Source organism: Chaetodon trifascialis, chromosome 5 (assembly GCF_039877785.1).
Source record: "Chaetodon trifascialis isolate fChaTrf1 chromosome 5, fChaTrf1.hap1, whole genome shotgun sequence".
Classification (NCBI taxonomy): domain Eukaryota; kingdom Metazoa; phylum Chordata; class Actinopteri; order Chaetodontiformes; family Chaetodontidae; genus Chaetodon; species Chaetodon trifascialis.
In genome coordinates, this window is record NC_092060.1 from 10,140,629 (window position 1) to 10,154,783 (window position 14,155).

Below are 14,155 nucleotides of genomic sequence, written 5' to 3' on the forward strand. Positions count from 1 at the left end.
GTACACTAAAGAATGAGAAAACAATCACCAACAAGATGAAATCATCTAGAACATATTCAAATAATATACAAATAATTTGCATATAAATGTACGCACTGTGAGCTGGCTTTTAATGTTAATTTATTTCTGTTACTTATTTATTTGTTATGAATACAACCCTGAAGTACCGGGGGCTCTTACTTTGAAGGGGTCAGCTAACATCCGCTATATCCGCTGCCTTTTCCTGTTAGCTAACGCCTAGCTTTCATGTCATACCACATTTAGCCTACTAGCCCTTTGATATATTTCTCAATCTGTACTACTTTTTCCATCAAACGCAAATATGGCAGAGGCCATTCAAAGGAAACTAAAAGCCGAAGTAGAAAAATATACACTGATACAAAAAGGTATGCGCCAGCCGGCGTTGCATGGTTTCTTATAGCGTGCCTGCTGTGGCGAGCCAGCTAACCATATACGGACAGCTAGTCATATATTAAATGAACGTGTTTGCTACTTCCTGAACTTTTACAGTATTATTTAAGGTTGCAGTGCTGTCATTACGTTATGAAACAATCGACTAATACGTCTTCTCAATTAATACATGTCTGTTTAGATATCGGCAAGAGCATGTCAGCAAGACAGAAGCTGGAGACGCAGCTGACAGAGAACACCATTGTCAAAGAGGTAACTAACAGCTCATTTTCCTTTTAAAAAGGTTATTTTGTTGTCAGTATGGTTAGCGCCTCAAGGAGTGATCAGAATTGGATACATGATATATCATGTATTCAATACTGATTGGCTGTGGCCAGTATATCAGGATGCAGAGCGGTCGTCCACCTATCAGAAGGTCGGTGGTTCGATTCCTGGACTTGACAGTCCACATGCTTGGGCAAGATACTGAACCCCAAAACCGCCCCTGATGTTGTGCCATCGGTGTGTGAATGCATAATGCTCATAATGAGCAGGTGGCTTAGCTACCATACGAATGTGTGCGTGAACGGGTGAACGCAGTCTCAAGTGCTTTGAGTGGTCTTACAACTAGAAAAGTGCTATACAAATACAGTCCATTACCATATATCTTTCTGTCTTGTCAGGAGCTGGATCTACTGGACAGCACAAACACCGTTTATAAGCTTATTGGTCCGGTATTAGTGAAGCAGGATCTGGATGAAGCCAAAGCCACAGTCACAAAAAGGCTGGAGTACATCAACGGAGAGATGTGAGTGCCTAGAGCTGCGGTCCAGCCTGTCCTCTTACATGGGTATCTTAGCATGGGTGCTATGATCAGAGAAGTTAGCAGCAGGGGAGGGCGATATGGCCCAAATCTTCTATCATGGCTTATTTCATTTTATATCATGGTCACAGTATATATCACAGTATAGTAAATGTTCTTTACATTCAACTAAGAAATGGGTTCAGATAGCCACACCATATGAAATTACATTTGATTCTTTTATTTGGAGCTTCCATAAAAGCAAAAACTGCTTCACGAGACAACATTTGAGTTAAACAGCAAAAGACCCAACAATTAAAACTGTATGGTTCCAAAGAGATCAACAGAGTGCATTATCAACACCGCCATTTGCTCTCAGGTCACTTGAGATGTGGTAAGTAGTCCTGATGCCCAAATGACCTCACCCAGTCAGGCAGCTGGATTCCCACATCACGCTCCCTGCCCAATACAGCAGAGACACACTCTGGACAGTGTCCACAAACGGGTCCGGGCATTGTCCAGAGTTGTCCTTCTCACTTACCGCAAATACTTGGTTTAGGTGAGGGGTGGCGCCTGGGTCGAGCATGCAGGAGGAGGACTCATTTGTGATGTCATCTATATGCCCACTTGCTTGCTGTGTCGCATTGTAGCAGTGCATACGCTGTGAAAGACAGTGTGGAAAACAGATTATGGGATAGCTCCCACGGTGGAAACAGTATTGCCACATCTCTACCAGTAAACACATTTCTACCGTCTCACAGTATGTACTGTCCAACCTCCCAACCCTGTTTGACAGTGTACTTGATGCAATTTTGACTGGAACATTCAATGGAATTATTTTTTCAATGTATTTTATCAGGTGCAAATAGACTCCTTATTAGGTGTTATTATTATTATTATTATTAGTTCCTCCAGATGCGGCTCCTTACAACCCTTATATTCATATATTTACCATGTGTCCTCCATCATGTGTTAAAGCAAAAACTACCTACTGCATTTATCATATAATATCAATGATTTTGAGGAAGACATTCCTTCCTGAAAATAATTCCACACAGAAACTGCTCTGAATATTCTCCACAAACTTGCAGTCTAAAAAGGCACAGAGGCAATGTTGGCGCTTGCTGATTATTTAGAAATGGCTCAATGTGGATGTTTGTGCATAGCTTAGCTGTGTTATCATGCTGGCATGTAGAGGGCAGCAAAGAGTTCAGTGTGTAGAGGATAATCTCCAACAGCTGTGCTATGGTCTTCAATGTGATTTCAAGAACGTCCAATTTTTTTGTATATTATATCACAACAGGAGACAGTGGGAATGGCCAGAAAGGAATCAACTTTAGGATCTACTTCTTGGTGTTGAATTGTATCATATTTGTTAATCATATATGGTTAATATCAATTAATTAAAAAAACCTCTCTCTCAAACACCTCTTGTGTGAGCACAGTGTACATAAATGCGGTCAAATGTGTTTGATTCTGATGTGTGTAACATTAATCTTACTTTTTCCCTTGTCTTTACTTGTCCTGTTACAGTCAAAGGTATGAGGTGATCCTGAAGGAATCGGAAAAGAAATCTGAACAGCAGCGAGAAGTCTTGTCCAGTTTACAGCAGGAGTTTCAGAGAGCTCAGGGCCAGGCTGTTGGCAAAGTCTGACCAAGTGCTCCAGCTGCATGCTAACACACACATACACATATAGATGAAACGAGAAAGGGTTAGTCACAATATCATGTAAACCTACAACATAAATCTGAGTAAATCCTGCTTGTATCTTGTCATTTATTTGCAGCGTTATTACTGTGAGTTTTCACTTGTTACTAATAAACATGTTTTTCATGAAAGGCCATAGCGTTTTCTTTTAATCATGCCAGCAGTCTTTTTTTAGCTGACCGACCACACAGACCAGGTTTCTGTAGCACCTCTGTGTGTGCGCGCTTGTTTTTGTTCAACGGTCATGGTTACTTTAATTGCAGGGGCTGGCTGGTGGCCCCTGGAGCAGCTGTTGTCCAGTCAGGGCCCTGGCCCACACCTCACAGCAGTGACAAAGGCACAGCAGTGCAGCATTGTTCACCTTAATGAATGAGCTTTCTCCTGCTGCTGGCAGACAGTGGGGGAAAGCCCATTCATTTAAGAAATATGAATAATCCAAAACAAAGTCTTCTGAAGTCTGGAGAACAGAAAGCTTCTTGATAACAAAGGCAAACTTTGGGCTAACAGCTGAGATATCCAGCAGGACAACACACACAGTGCGGGCATCACACGTTTTGAATTCACTGAACATACACACTGGAATATAACATAGTCTAAACGACGAAGCTAAATATGAAAAACTAAATATGGCTGCTCTGAACTGACCTTTGTTTTTGTACAGTTGAAGGCTTGAGTTTGTTGAGAAATGGGCCTCAGGGAAACACAAGCTGTTTTGAATTCCTGACACCACACACACGAGCACGCGCGAACGCAAAATTAACCCTGCGTCACAAGAAGCTGTTTCCGTGCACGAGCCTGTCACCTCTGGCGCGTGGGCCGCAGCAAAGCCATTAACACCCGGAGGTGTGGCGCCTTTATGATATCCAGGCTTCGGTTGTAAAGCTGACCGACACGTGGCCACATTTTCTAAAATCTAGACTAAACTAATGTTTAAAGCTGCGTTAAAGCTAAAACTTTCTAATTCTGCACCTTATTTAACTCATTACAGGTGATCTCTTTCTACACGCTGTGCATGATTGGAACTTAATAAACGAAGAAAATTCTTAACAACTGATAAACACTAGAAACTTTCAACTGCAGAAGGTTTATGAGAGAAGGCTGCCATATAAACAGCATGACCAGCTGAGGGCTGGGTGTGTGACGAGGCCAAAAGGTGCTTTATCACTTCGCATGTATTGTGCTGCCGCCGATGTGATAAAAACCAACAGTCAGAGAAACAGCTGCGGAGTGAGGTGTCCAGCATGTGTCGGAGTTTAGAGCTTTGCTAAAACTGAGCAACTTTCATACAATTGAAGTTTCATTCTGCCATCGGTCTGGATACATTTCCGAGAGCCTTTTGTCCAAAGTAAACAGAGAGCTTTAAGTAGATGCATCCGCACTAGACTAATCCTTATCTATTTTACACTGACAATGAATTCTGCCACTGGAGCCGTTTAATCTTCATTTAGACAGAGGACCCTCAGACGAAACCCTAATCTGATTCCAGCTTTAATTGATTTACTTAGTCCTGTGGGCTTTCCTCCTGGAGGTTTAAGCTTTAAAGCGCACAAAAGAGCATCCTGTCCAGAGATCAGCCCAGCGGGACTAACACCTGCTTTGAGAAAGGATGTTTCCAAACAGGCTTTGAAGGAATGCGTGGATCCATCAACCAAAGCTTGAGCTCCACCAACGAGATATCTACAGTGGAGCATCACAAAATGAGAAATTTCACCTCTACATCTCACAAATATATTCCAATTTATATATTTACAGATGGGTTACATGGTCCTTTAAGTTTCTAATAACATTCAGTGATAAATCTTGCCAGAACTGCAGTCCCCAATTACAGACATCTTCCCCAGTAAACTTAGGCTATTAGAACCATCAGGCCATCATAAGTACTATGGTGGTTACATGAGCTGCCCATACCTACATTGTCTTTTCTTTCCAGTAGGGAAGGTGCGCTGGGTACTTAGAGGTCCTTCAGGTGTGCATTGGTATGTTGATAGAGGGGGAGCCTGCTTTCTTTTCAAATGTTGAAAAGCCATTAACACAGTCCACACTCCAATCTGCAAGCCGCTTCAGGTTCTAGACTTTATTTAGCACCCACGACCCGACTCAGTGTGATAAAACCTGTAAAAACTTTCGGCTCTGCATCTACAGCCTGTTTGCTGCATAATTATTGTTATTGTTTTGTTGGCAGACTTGTATAGTGATCGACGCCAAATAAGAAGAGATCACAGCATAATACGCTGTGAGATGTTTAACCCAACTTCAGAGAGCTAATGGGCGAAATGATCAGTGCATCACCACAGACAGCTGGCTCTGCCCGTGTAGAATTTCGGTAGGTGGTAAGAAAAACAGCTCAACACTTGCTGATCAGCCAAAAGGGACTGAGCCTTAACAAGGCGCAGCTGTTTGTTTTAAAATCTAGGATGGCTGTATGTAACATCTACAATTGACAACTGCGTGCCAAATGGTAAAATGGTTCCACTGCATATTTCATGGATTTATGGATTTACCTGATATTATGATATTATGATACCTCATGTTAGGCCTCCTGATAGAGTCTGGCACACTGAGTGTTTTTGTAGATTGGATGCTGCCACACCTGTGCGTGAAGGACCACTCTCTTTTCTACATGTGAAAAACTGCACTGAAGATCATAAAAGCAGCCGGCTTTCCATCATCAACATCTCAATAGATAGATGTGTCCTAACTGCTGTCCAGCCGGGATATAGCATGTGTTAACTGTCCTCTGGATGTCCCCATTTTCTTTCAAAGTACAGCTAAAGACCGCTCAAGTACAAGCTATTCACCAGCAAACAGGCCACTCTGAGTCTGGAATGATCAGGAAATCGTGCTTTTATTGTGAACGGGGACAGAGAATTCACTCAGCAAGCACAATCAGAAAATAAAGCCCAGTATTATGTCTGAAATATATACACATCCTCGGGGCAAAGACAGCAAAAACACAACGCAAAAGTCAAAGCAGGTGATTTTACGCACGCGTTTCGGCAACAGACGTCATGCATACAACAAAAAAAATAATAAGAAACTGTGGACACTGTCGCCTAAAAATATCACATATTTACAGCTAAAATTGTATAAAAAGAAAAAAAAGACAAAAAAATTCAAATCATAAAGCTAAACAGCCGCATGAAAACGAAGAATCTTACATGAATTTATGGAAAATATCATCGCTGTACAAAATAATCCAGGCTGTACAATAAAATACATATTTACAGTCTGTCTGCATCTATAGTACATATGTAAAATACAGTCTGTGTCACAGTGTCTGTCACTGAGGCCAGGGCCTCCACACCGGGTCGGTGATGTGCGTGGTGGCTGCCGGGGAGGAGAACGGGTTCCCGGTGTCACAGTGGAGGCCGGTCATCTGGGTGAGGTAAGGATGAGCGAGCCCATGCTGGTGGTGATGGTGAGGCGGATGCTGTGCAGACAGAGCTGCGGAGGGCATCAGTGCCCTGTGGATGCGCTCGGGGGAGGAAGAGTCGTTCTGGGGATCGGCATCTCCACCGCTTTCTCCTAACTCCTGGCTCTTGCTGGCGATGAAGTGGCTGACCCTCAGCAGACAGGACCTCATGCCGTCTTGGTAGCTGTGCTGGCGGGCACAGGTCGGTCTCTGCTCCCTGGCCCGGTGACCCTTCTCCACCTCCTTCCCCGTCTTCAGGAAATGGACCACGCTCTCCAGAATCTCCGCCTTCTCCACCTTTGGATTCTTCAGTTTCTAAATAGATAATGACAGTCCAAATCACTCACTGAAAATATCCAGTAATAGTTACACACACACATGAACATTTCCGTGACGATCGGACTAAAGCAGAAGCATGACGCACGGCCGTTACCTCGCTGCGGGTGTTCTCCAGCATCAGGAGTCGTAACGTCTCCAGACTGTGATTGATCCGCTCCCGTCTGCGTTTCTCCATCAGAGGTTTGGAGATCTTGGGGTTGGAAAGCAGAATATTGCAATGATAACCCTGAACAACATTTTTTTCTTCAGGCATTCCTCACAGGGATCAGAAGGCGGCAGCTTACCCTTTTCCTCGGTCGAGGAGACTCTGAAGATAAAGCCTTCATGCTAAGAAGTTGACTCGTGTCTATCTGTAGTTGCTGCGAATCCCAAACGAAAATGGCACGTTTGTTTCCTCGTTGCAATTTGTTGATATCCCAGCATGCAGCCCCGCCCCTGCGGGACACGCCTCTCATTCATTCAGCGGCACCCGGCCTTGACACTGAAGGAAATCCAGGCCTCCTACTGCATGATCCCATGTGCTGCACGCAAAATAAGACTTTCATTAAGCAAAATGTAGCCTCAAGTAAAAGGAGTGTGTCATCAAGGGTTTCAAGGGTTACGGTTTGGTTTCTGTATAAATTTACCCAAATTATGAAAAGCAATGTTTCTCACTTAAAGTCAGTCAGACACAGAAGTTTCAGCAATGGAAGAATTATTCAGATCCTTTGCTTTAGTAAAAGCAGCCTGCCGATACCACAGCGTGAAAATACTCCATACACTATAAATAAAAGTCCTGACTTCAAAATCTAACTTTGAATAATAGAAAAAAAAACTTATAGTAACAAAAGAAAAAGATTGTGAATGTTCCCTGTCAATGTTACACATGTATGAATGTGCACACTGCATTTTTTTTGCCGTATTTGTAGTTTGTAGCGTTTGTAGTGTGAACTTTCTGAACCACATATCTCAAGTTAACTTTTCCTCAGAAAAACAGCCTGTTTTCAGCTTTGTGATGAAGCCTTTTCCAGCTACTCCAGTGGGTTTTTAAAAGTTTATTTAGATTAAGAAGTAGGAGAATTTTCTCAACCCATAAAAGCAGACTTGATCCTTCAGTTTAGCAAAAAAAAAAAAAAAAGCACATTTGGAGATATGTGCTTTTTATTAGACAGGAAAGGTATGAAAAATAGTAATCAGTAAAGTAACTGAAGCTGTCAGACAAATGTAATGGAGCAAAAAGTATTTGCCTCTGCGATGTAGTGGAGTAGAAGTATAAAGCTGCAGAAAATGAAAATACTCAGGTAAAGCACTTGTACAGCACATGAGTAAATGCACTTACCGTAACTTTGCACCGCTAAGTTTCAGTCTGATGATGCAGAGGTGAAGCCCTCACAGAACAGTCTTACAGGAACCACTTTATACTGAATGAGAGTGAAACTGCATGTGTGTGTTGATCTGACATTGACTGATTTTGCTACATTTGGAGGGTTTAGTGCAGAAAAATGAAAAGACTGCAGACATGTTTTTTATCACTGCCACCCATTTATGCGTCTAAGCAAAACCGTCTAACCAAATTTTTGCCTACCCAACTCCTCTCTCCACACTCTCAGGTCCTGGCCTGATGCTGTGGGGCCAAATTGCCTGATGATTCTCACCTACACGCTCCTGTTGTGTGAAGGTGGAGGAGTTGTGTTTACCTTCAGTGGGTGTGGCGCAAGACATGCGAAAGAGCAGCTGCACGTTCAAAGTTCACAATTTAAGATGTTTCATTTGAAAGACTGACTGGTCTCTGAGTCTGAGGTAGCTTTCTCAGCACTGCATTTGTGGCCCCCTGATCCCCATAATAGGCTCAAGTGTGGAGATAACACTGGGATGATCGGATCACGGGGATCCCGTAGATTAAGTGGCTTTTCAGAGGCAACGATACTTCCGTTGTAAGAGGGCGATTAGTGAAGGCTCAGAGATCACTTTTGGTAACCAAGGAAACACTATGGGATGGATTTTCATATATTTTAATTTCCATTATAATGGCCGTCTTTTTTTCTGGGAATATATGATGTAGTTATAGAAAAAATATGCTATAATCATATTTTTGGAATATAGCTGACGCACTTGTTGTCTCTCTCTCTCTCTCTCTCTCTCTCTCTCTCTCTCTCTCTCTCTCTCTCTCTCTGTGCAGAATTTAAGACACGTGGACCCGCCCCATAAATAAGTCCCACAATGTGTTCGTTTGAGCCTGTGATGGAAACTAATTAGTGAAAATGTGCCCTTTGGTGGCAGAGAAATGGACCGTAGACTTCTAATATCGTGACTCGTCGGGTGTGTCGGCCGCGCGGACAAAAGAGCTCAAATCAAACGGACCTGACGCGCGTGGGAACACGCAGTGAAGTCAACAAATGCCTGGAGTGTTTAAAGGGATTTTGTGTGAAGTCCAAACATCAGGCATCAAGCTGACCTGAAGCAGCACACTTAACACTGAGGTGTAACAATCATCCTCACACTTCATCACATCAGCGCGCAGACGTGATCTGCTGCCTGTAGCCTACCTACAGTTTGTTAATCAGTTAAATTCAATTCTGTTTGACGTATGCGCTTTGCAACAAATGCTTTAATCAGTGTCCGGCATTCGAAGTTAAGCTTATTCATTTGGAGTAATGCTGCTCTCATTTGGCCTTTTTTTATCACTTAATGCAACGTGCTGATGTCTCACACATCATAAAAAGTTCCCATAGCTGCTCACTTTCTCACTTCTCTTCTGTTCCCACGAGAAAAAGGAGCTTTCCCATAATCTCACTTCAGCGGTGCACTTTTCTGGGACGCGCTAAAGTCAACAGAATTTGCATTCAGCCTATAATAACACGATGAATGAAAAATAACCACGTTTACACATTTACTCCTTACGCACCCATGTTACTACAAAATAAGACAACCTATGACACTTTATTATTGATTATTGGAAATGATATTACCTTTAATATTACATGATTGGATGGTGCGACTCTCCTTTGCTCAACTGTATGTGAAAAAACAACACTGAGATGATAAAAGCAGCTCTTCATCATCAACATCTCAATAGACAGATGTGTCCTAACTGCTGCTCAGCCTGGATATAGTATGTGTTAACTGTCCTCTGGATGTCCCCATTTTCTTTCAAAGTGCAGCTAAAGACCGCTCAAGTACAAGCTATTCACCAGCGAACAGGCCACTCTGTGTATGGAATGATCAGGAAACTGTGAAATAAATCCCAGTATCATGTCTCAAATATATAAACACCTCTGAGCAAAGACAGCAAAAACACAGCTCCAAAGCCAAAGCAGATAAAGCGAATTTACGCACGCGCTTCAGCAACACCAAATCCACTTAAGAATTCATGTATATGAAAAAATAACAAGAATCTGTTGACAATACCGCCTGGAAATATCATGTTTACAGCTACAATAAAAAAGAAAGACAGAAAGAAAGAAAAATCAAATCTGCAAATCTTAAAACAAAAACACCGTTTAGAAGTGGAGGATTCAATTTTACATGTCAGAGTTTGATGGACAACATTCTACAAAAGAATCCAGGCTGCACAAAAAAAACCACATATTTACAACAGAGTCTGTCACTGAGAGCAGCCCCTCCACATGGCAGCAGTGTGTCTCACCATCTGATCACCCTGAAATGTAGTTAAGGTTTTGTCCATGACCCGTAATAAAGTTAGCTAAGGCCATTTTCAGTTTCGGTGTCGTCCCTCACACCTGTCAGCCAATCAGGCAGCGTTAGGTCAGCTTATAACCGCCCACATGCAACAGGAGGCTGTGCGAGCTGCTGCAGCTCTCAGTCAGGACATTCGGACCAAACAGCGCAACATGACGAGGAAAGTGCAAACTCCAACTCAGGAAGACGGCAAGAGTAGAAGAAGGGTGAGAAGTTTGAACCTATTTATTAAAACGCATGCCACCTTCCAATGAGGCATCATTCACAGAGGTTTTATAAGCCTGCATTTGAACTTTTTCATGTCATAATGTTAGTTAATCATTTAATAACCCTTTATTAACCAGTTCTAATTAATGAGACAGTTGCTGGGTTACCTAAACGGTTACTGCATATGCATACATACAGGCACATGTAACTGACATGCCACAACTTTACAACACTAACAGGATGCTGTTTATCTCTTTCTAGGTTCTGAAACCAGTTGTTGAGAAGAAGAGAAGAGACAGGATAAATCAAAGTCTCGCTGAACTGAGAACTCTGCTGCTGAGTCATACATCTGATCCAGTGAGTCATGTCAAAAAAACCCCCCAACACATTCAGCCTCTGCATGTACTTAACCATGTAATGGTGTGTAAATGTATTTCTCCTCTGTTTCACTGTCACCATCCACAGCGGCTCCAGAATCCCATAGAGAAAGCAGAGGTTCTTGACTTGGCTGTGGAATATCTACAAAAGTGGACATATGGCAAGACTGTGAGCAATGGTAATCAATTCATTCACTTGTATGCAGTTGCCTCTGCTGCCACGAATCAGCGCTTTAATCTTCCAGTCCTGTTTTATCCCTCACCCTGGTGTCTTTTCACTTGTTGCAGACTCTGCCAATAGTCACACGAAGACTCACCCTCCTGTGGTCAACCTTCATCACCAGGAGTCCGATGCTCCTGATGTCTCTACAATGGAGAGTGCAGGTTTTCAGCAGTGTGTGGCTCAGCTGAACAGCTACATGCACCAAATAACACCGTCGCAGAGAGCGAGCCTCATTGAGGGGCTGAAACATCACACAGAGAACCGACAGCCAAGCAGTATGAAGCCAGACTTCAGCCAGAGAACGACGGAGGCTGAGGCGGCTAAACGACCTCACGCAGCATCTGTGGATTCCATCTGCACATCTGAGAGCAGAGAGGAGTCTCCTCAGTTACTCTTTCCATCTCACTCCCCGTTTCAGCCTCACTCCTGTTCCACGCCATACCACGACTATTTGTCCCCCCCTCCTTCTCCCTGGCTTTCTTCCTCTTTCTCCACATTCGCCACCTCTCCTCCTTTCCCGTCATTTGCCTCTCACTTCTCCTTCCCCCCAAGCCTGTCACCTCTGTCTTCCAACACCCCCTTCTTTAGTTTCTCACCCACCATTCCTCACTCCAGCCCTCCTGTCCTCCACTGTCCCCCTCTCCCCACGCCGAGATCACCTCCACAGCTTACACAGAGGGAGGGGTCACAAGCAAACTCCTCTTCATCCTTGTGGAGACCTTGGTTTTGATGGAGTGGACTAGAGACTGAGAACAGCAGAGCCGCCTAGTGGAAACGAGCTGCAACCATTGGCTGTGGAGAGGATGAAAATCTCCACATGTACAGTGTACATATTTTTAAAATTGCCTATATTTTGTTATCTCTTAAATAAAAAAAAAATGAACTTGTACTTGAACCTAATAAGTCTCAGCTTCTACTTTTGTCTAATGTATGTAATTATACACATACAGTGAACACATTACAGAGTTTATGGTCACTCACAGACCTGGAGTACACTGATAGTTACACTTCATAAAAATCCAAAACTACCTGTTGCATAATAAGTGGCATTATAATCACAGCACTAAACGTAACGTAAAGGTGTTTCAGTAAACCAACCACATGGCCCAAGTTGGCACAGTTAACTGTAATACAGTGATCATTTATTAATGTTAAATACATCTGTCATTTTCCTGCTGTTGGACTTCTGTAAGAAAAAGACCAATAAAGACACTATTTCACAGGTCTTAGAGGAAGACCTGAGATCTATGTTTGAAACTCCACCTGAAGTCAGTGAATAAGTTTTATAAGGTGTGGGGTCCTTTGCTGTGTTTTCCTGAGTGACCTGAAACTGTGAGTCACTGCTCCTAGTTATTATCAGTTTGTAAATATTATAATGTACTTGTTTCTAAGTTTGTTTATTTTCCTTTCTATCTATTAAACTTTAGTGATTATTTTAGTATTTTCCAATATTTTTACTCTATCTATTTTTTTTTTGTCAGGGCTCAAGTTGCATTGTGGGTAATGTAGGTGCCAGATTTTGTCAAGGAAGAAGATGTTTGAAAAAAAAAAAAAAGAGATATGTCACAGTGATATGAATGCAATGCCGAATGGGTGGAGCAGACTTTTAATGCATCATCACAGTGTGCCTGCCCTCAGTGCTCACCAGTGCTCCAGGCACAATGTGTGAACATGTGAAAACTGAGACTGAAGCAAAAAGATTTTGATGACAAAATCTGTTCTCACTGCGTGTTGAACAATGTCAGAGCGCTGAGTAAAACATGAGAACCTCTCTGATCAGAGAACAGTAGTGAGAGTTCATGGGAACATTTGGCACTGCACATTAATGTTTTAACATAAAGAAAACCACCTCACTCTGATCTGATCATTTCTGCACTGCACAGCAACATAAATATGCTCTGATCACCCAGCAGAGACCTGTTTCCCATATTTGTCTGCTGTGTTTCATAAGACCTCAGACGTGTAGCAGTGCTGCTCAAGACTTGATATGTAATCATTCAGTCCCTTATCAGATCTTACTGAGTCTTCTGTACACACCATGACACTATGCAGAAGATTCACATGTAGAACACTCTATCAGTAGTGTTGTTATTATTATTATTATTATATATGTTACATCTATGCACATACATACATACATACATACATACATACATACATACATACATACATACATACATACATACATACATACATACATACATACATACATACATACATACATACATTAATATACTTTGTGGTGGAGAATGTGTTTTTACAACATTTTGACTGCTAGCATGATTTATGCAACACCGTGTCATCTGTTGCATATTAACACATTATTCTTTACCAACCCAGATTTATTTCTCCCTCGCAAATTACAGTTTCATGAGTTCACTGTATCGTTTTTCAACATTACACAGCTGCACAGTGCTTACTGTTAAGCTATTAATCATGCATTATGCTATACTGCATATATGGTGGAAAGTAAATACGTTCTTCTACTCAAGTATAAGTACTCAGTCTACTTAAGCACAATTTTGTGGGACTTGTACTTCACTTTCCCTTTTATACTTCTTTATGCTTCTACTGTACTACATCTAGGAGGCAAATGTACTTTTTACTTCACTACATGTATTAAATGCCCAGAGTTACTTTGCAGATTCAGATTAAGCAGTGAATAAAGTAATTAAATGAGCCATAGTCACAGTCCAATGATATACATTATTCTGCATACTGATTATTTTTAGTATGTTAAGTATATTTTGATGATAATGTTTTTGTACTTTTTCCTAAACCCAATTTTGAATGCCTAACAGCGTATTTCCTCCACCTCTGACAGTCAGTCCATGTGTGTAAATTGCTGCAAAATGTTCACTGTGACTGCCAGTTCTATCATTATGGAAGCCAGTGACCAACATTAACTGGACACATTTAATTTGCTGAAGGTACAAATGAAGTGAGAAGGAGTAGCTTCAACTGAGCTGAGCTCTTAGAGGATGTTTACCTTTTGATCAACAGAGGGCAGCATTGACAC

General features: G+C 42.0%; 3 protein-coding genes across 3 annotated transcripts; 2 read left to right on the forward strand and 1 right to left on the reverse strand.

Annotated features, from left to right (window-relative positions):
- Positions 1-215: 215 nt before the first annotated feature.
- pfdn6 (prefoldin subunit 6) lies at positions 216-3,031 on the forward strand. The gene is made up of 4 exons (XM_070962790.1): positions 216-386; positions 593-663; positions 1,074-1,198; positions 2,726-3,031. The coding sequence occupies exons 1-4, from the start codon at positions 323-325 to the stop codon at positions 2,844-2,846; spliced, it is 381 nt and encodes a 126-aa protein (XP_070818891.1). The 5' UTR covers positions 216-322; the 3' UTR covers positions 2,847-3,031.
- A 3,149-nt stretch (positions 3,032-6,180) lies between these two features.
- Positions 6,181-6,977, reverse strand: her5 (hairy-related 5). Its single transcript, XM_070963426.1, has 3 exons — positions 6,936-6,977; positions 6,746-6,841; positions 6,181-6,627 (listed from the first exon to the last, which is right to left on the reverse strand). The coding sequence occupies exons 1-3, from the start codon at positions 6,975-6,977 to the stop codon at positions 6,181-6,183; spliced, it is 585 nt and encodes a 194-aa protein (XP_070819527.1).
- Positions 6,978-10,481: 3,504 nt separating this feature from the next.
- On the forward strand, positions 10,482-11,866 carry LOC139330831 (transcription factor HES-7-like). The gene is made up of 4 exons (XM_070961942.1): positions 10,482-10,535; positions 10,798-10,893; positions 11,002-11,092; positions 11,202-11,866. The coding sequence occupies exons 1-4, from the start codon at positions 10,482-10,484 to the stop codon at positions 11,864-11,866; spliced, it is 906 nt and encodes a 301-aa protein (XP_070818043.1).
- Positions 11,867-14,155: the final 2,289 nt, after the last annotated feature.

Coding starts and splice junctions, on each gene's coding strand:
- pfdn6 (XM_070962790.1), top strand. CDS start 323: ATGGCAGAGGCCATTCAAAGGAAACTAAAAGCCGAAGTAGAAAAATAT. Junction 387..592: donor ATATACACTGATACAAAAAG/GTATGCGCCAGC, acceptor ATGTCTGTTTAG/ATATCGGCAAGAGCATGTCA. Junction 664..1,073: donor AGAACACCATTGTCAAAGAG/GTAACTAACAGC, acceptor CTGTCTTGTCAG/GAGCTGGATCTACTGGACAG.
- her5 (XM_070963426.1), bottom strand. CDS start 6,977: ATGAAGGCTTTATCTTCAGAGTCTCCTCGACCGAGGAAAAGG. Junction 6,842..6,935: donor CTCCTCGACCGAGGAAAAGG/GTAAGCTGCCGC, acceptor TCCAACCCCAAG/ATCTCCAAACCTCTGATGGA. Junction 6,628..6,745: donor TGGAGAACACCCGCAGCGAG/GTAACGGCCGTG, acceptor TTATCTATTTAG/AAACTGAAGAATCCAAAGGT.
- LOC139330831 (XM_070961942.1), top strand. CDS start 10,482: ATGACGAGGAAAGTGCAAACTCCAACTCAGGAAGACGGCAAGAGTAGA. Junction 10,536..10,797: donor ACGGCAAGAGTAGAAGAAGG/GTGAGAAGTTTG, acceptor ATCTCTTTCTAG/GTTCTGAAACCAGTTGTTGA. Junction 11,093..11,201: donor TGGCAAGACTGTGAGCAATG/GTAATCAATTCA, acceptor CACTTGTTGCAG/ACTCTGCCAATAGTCACACG.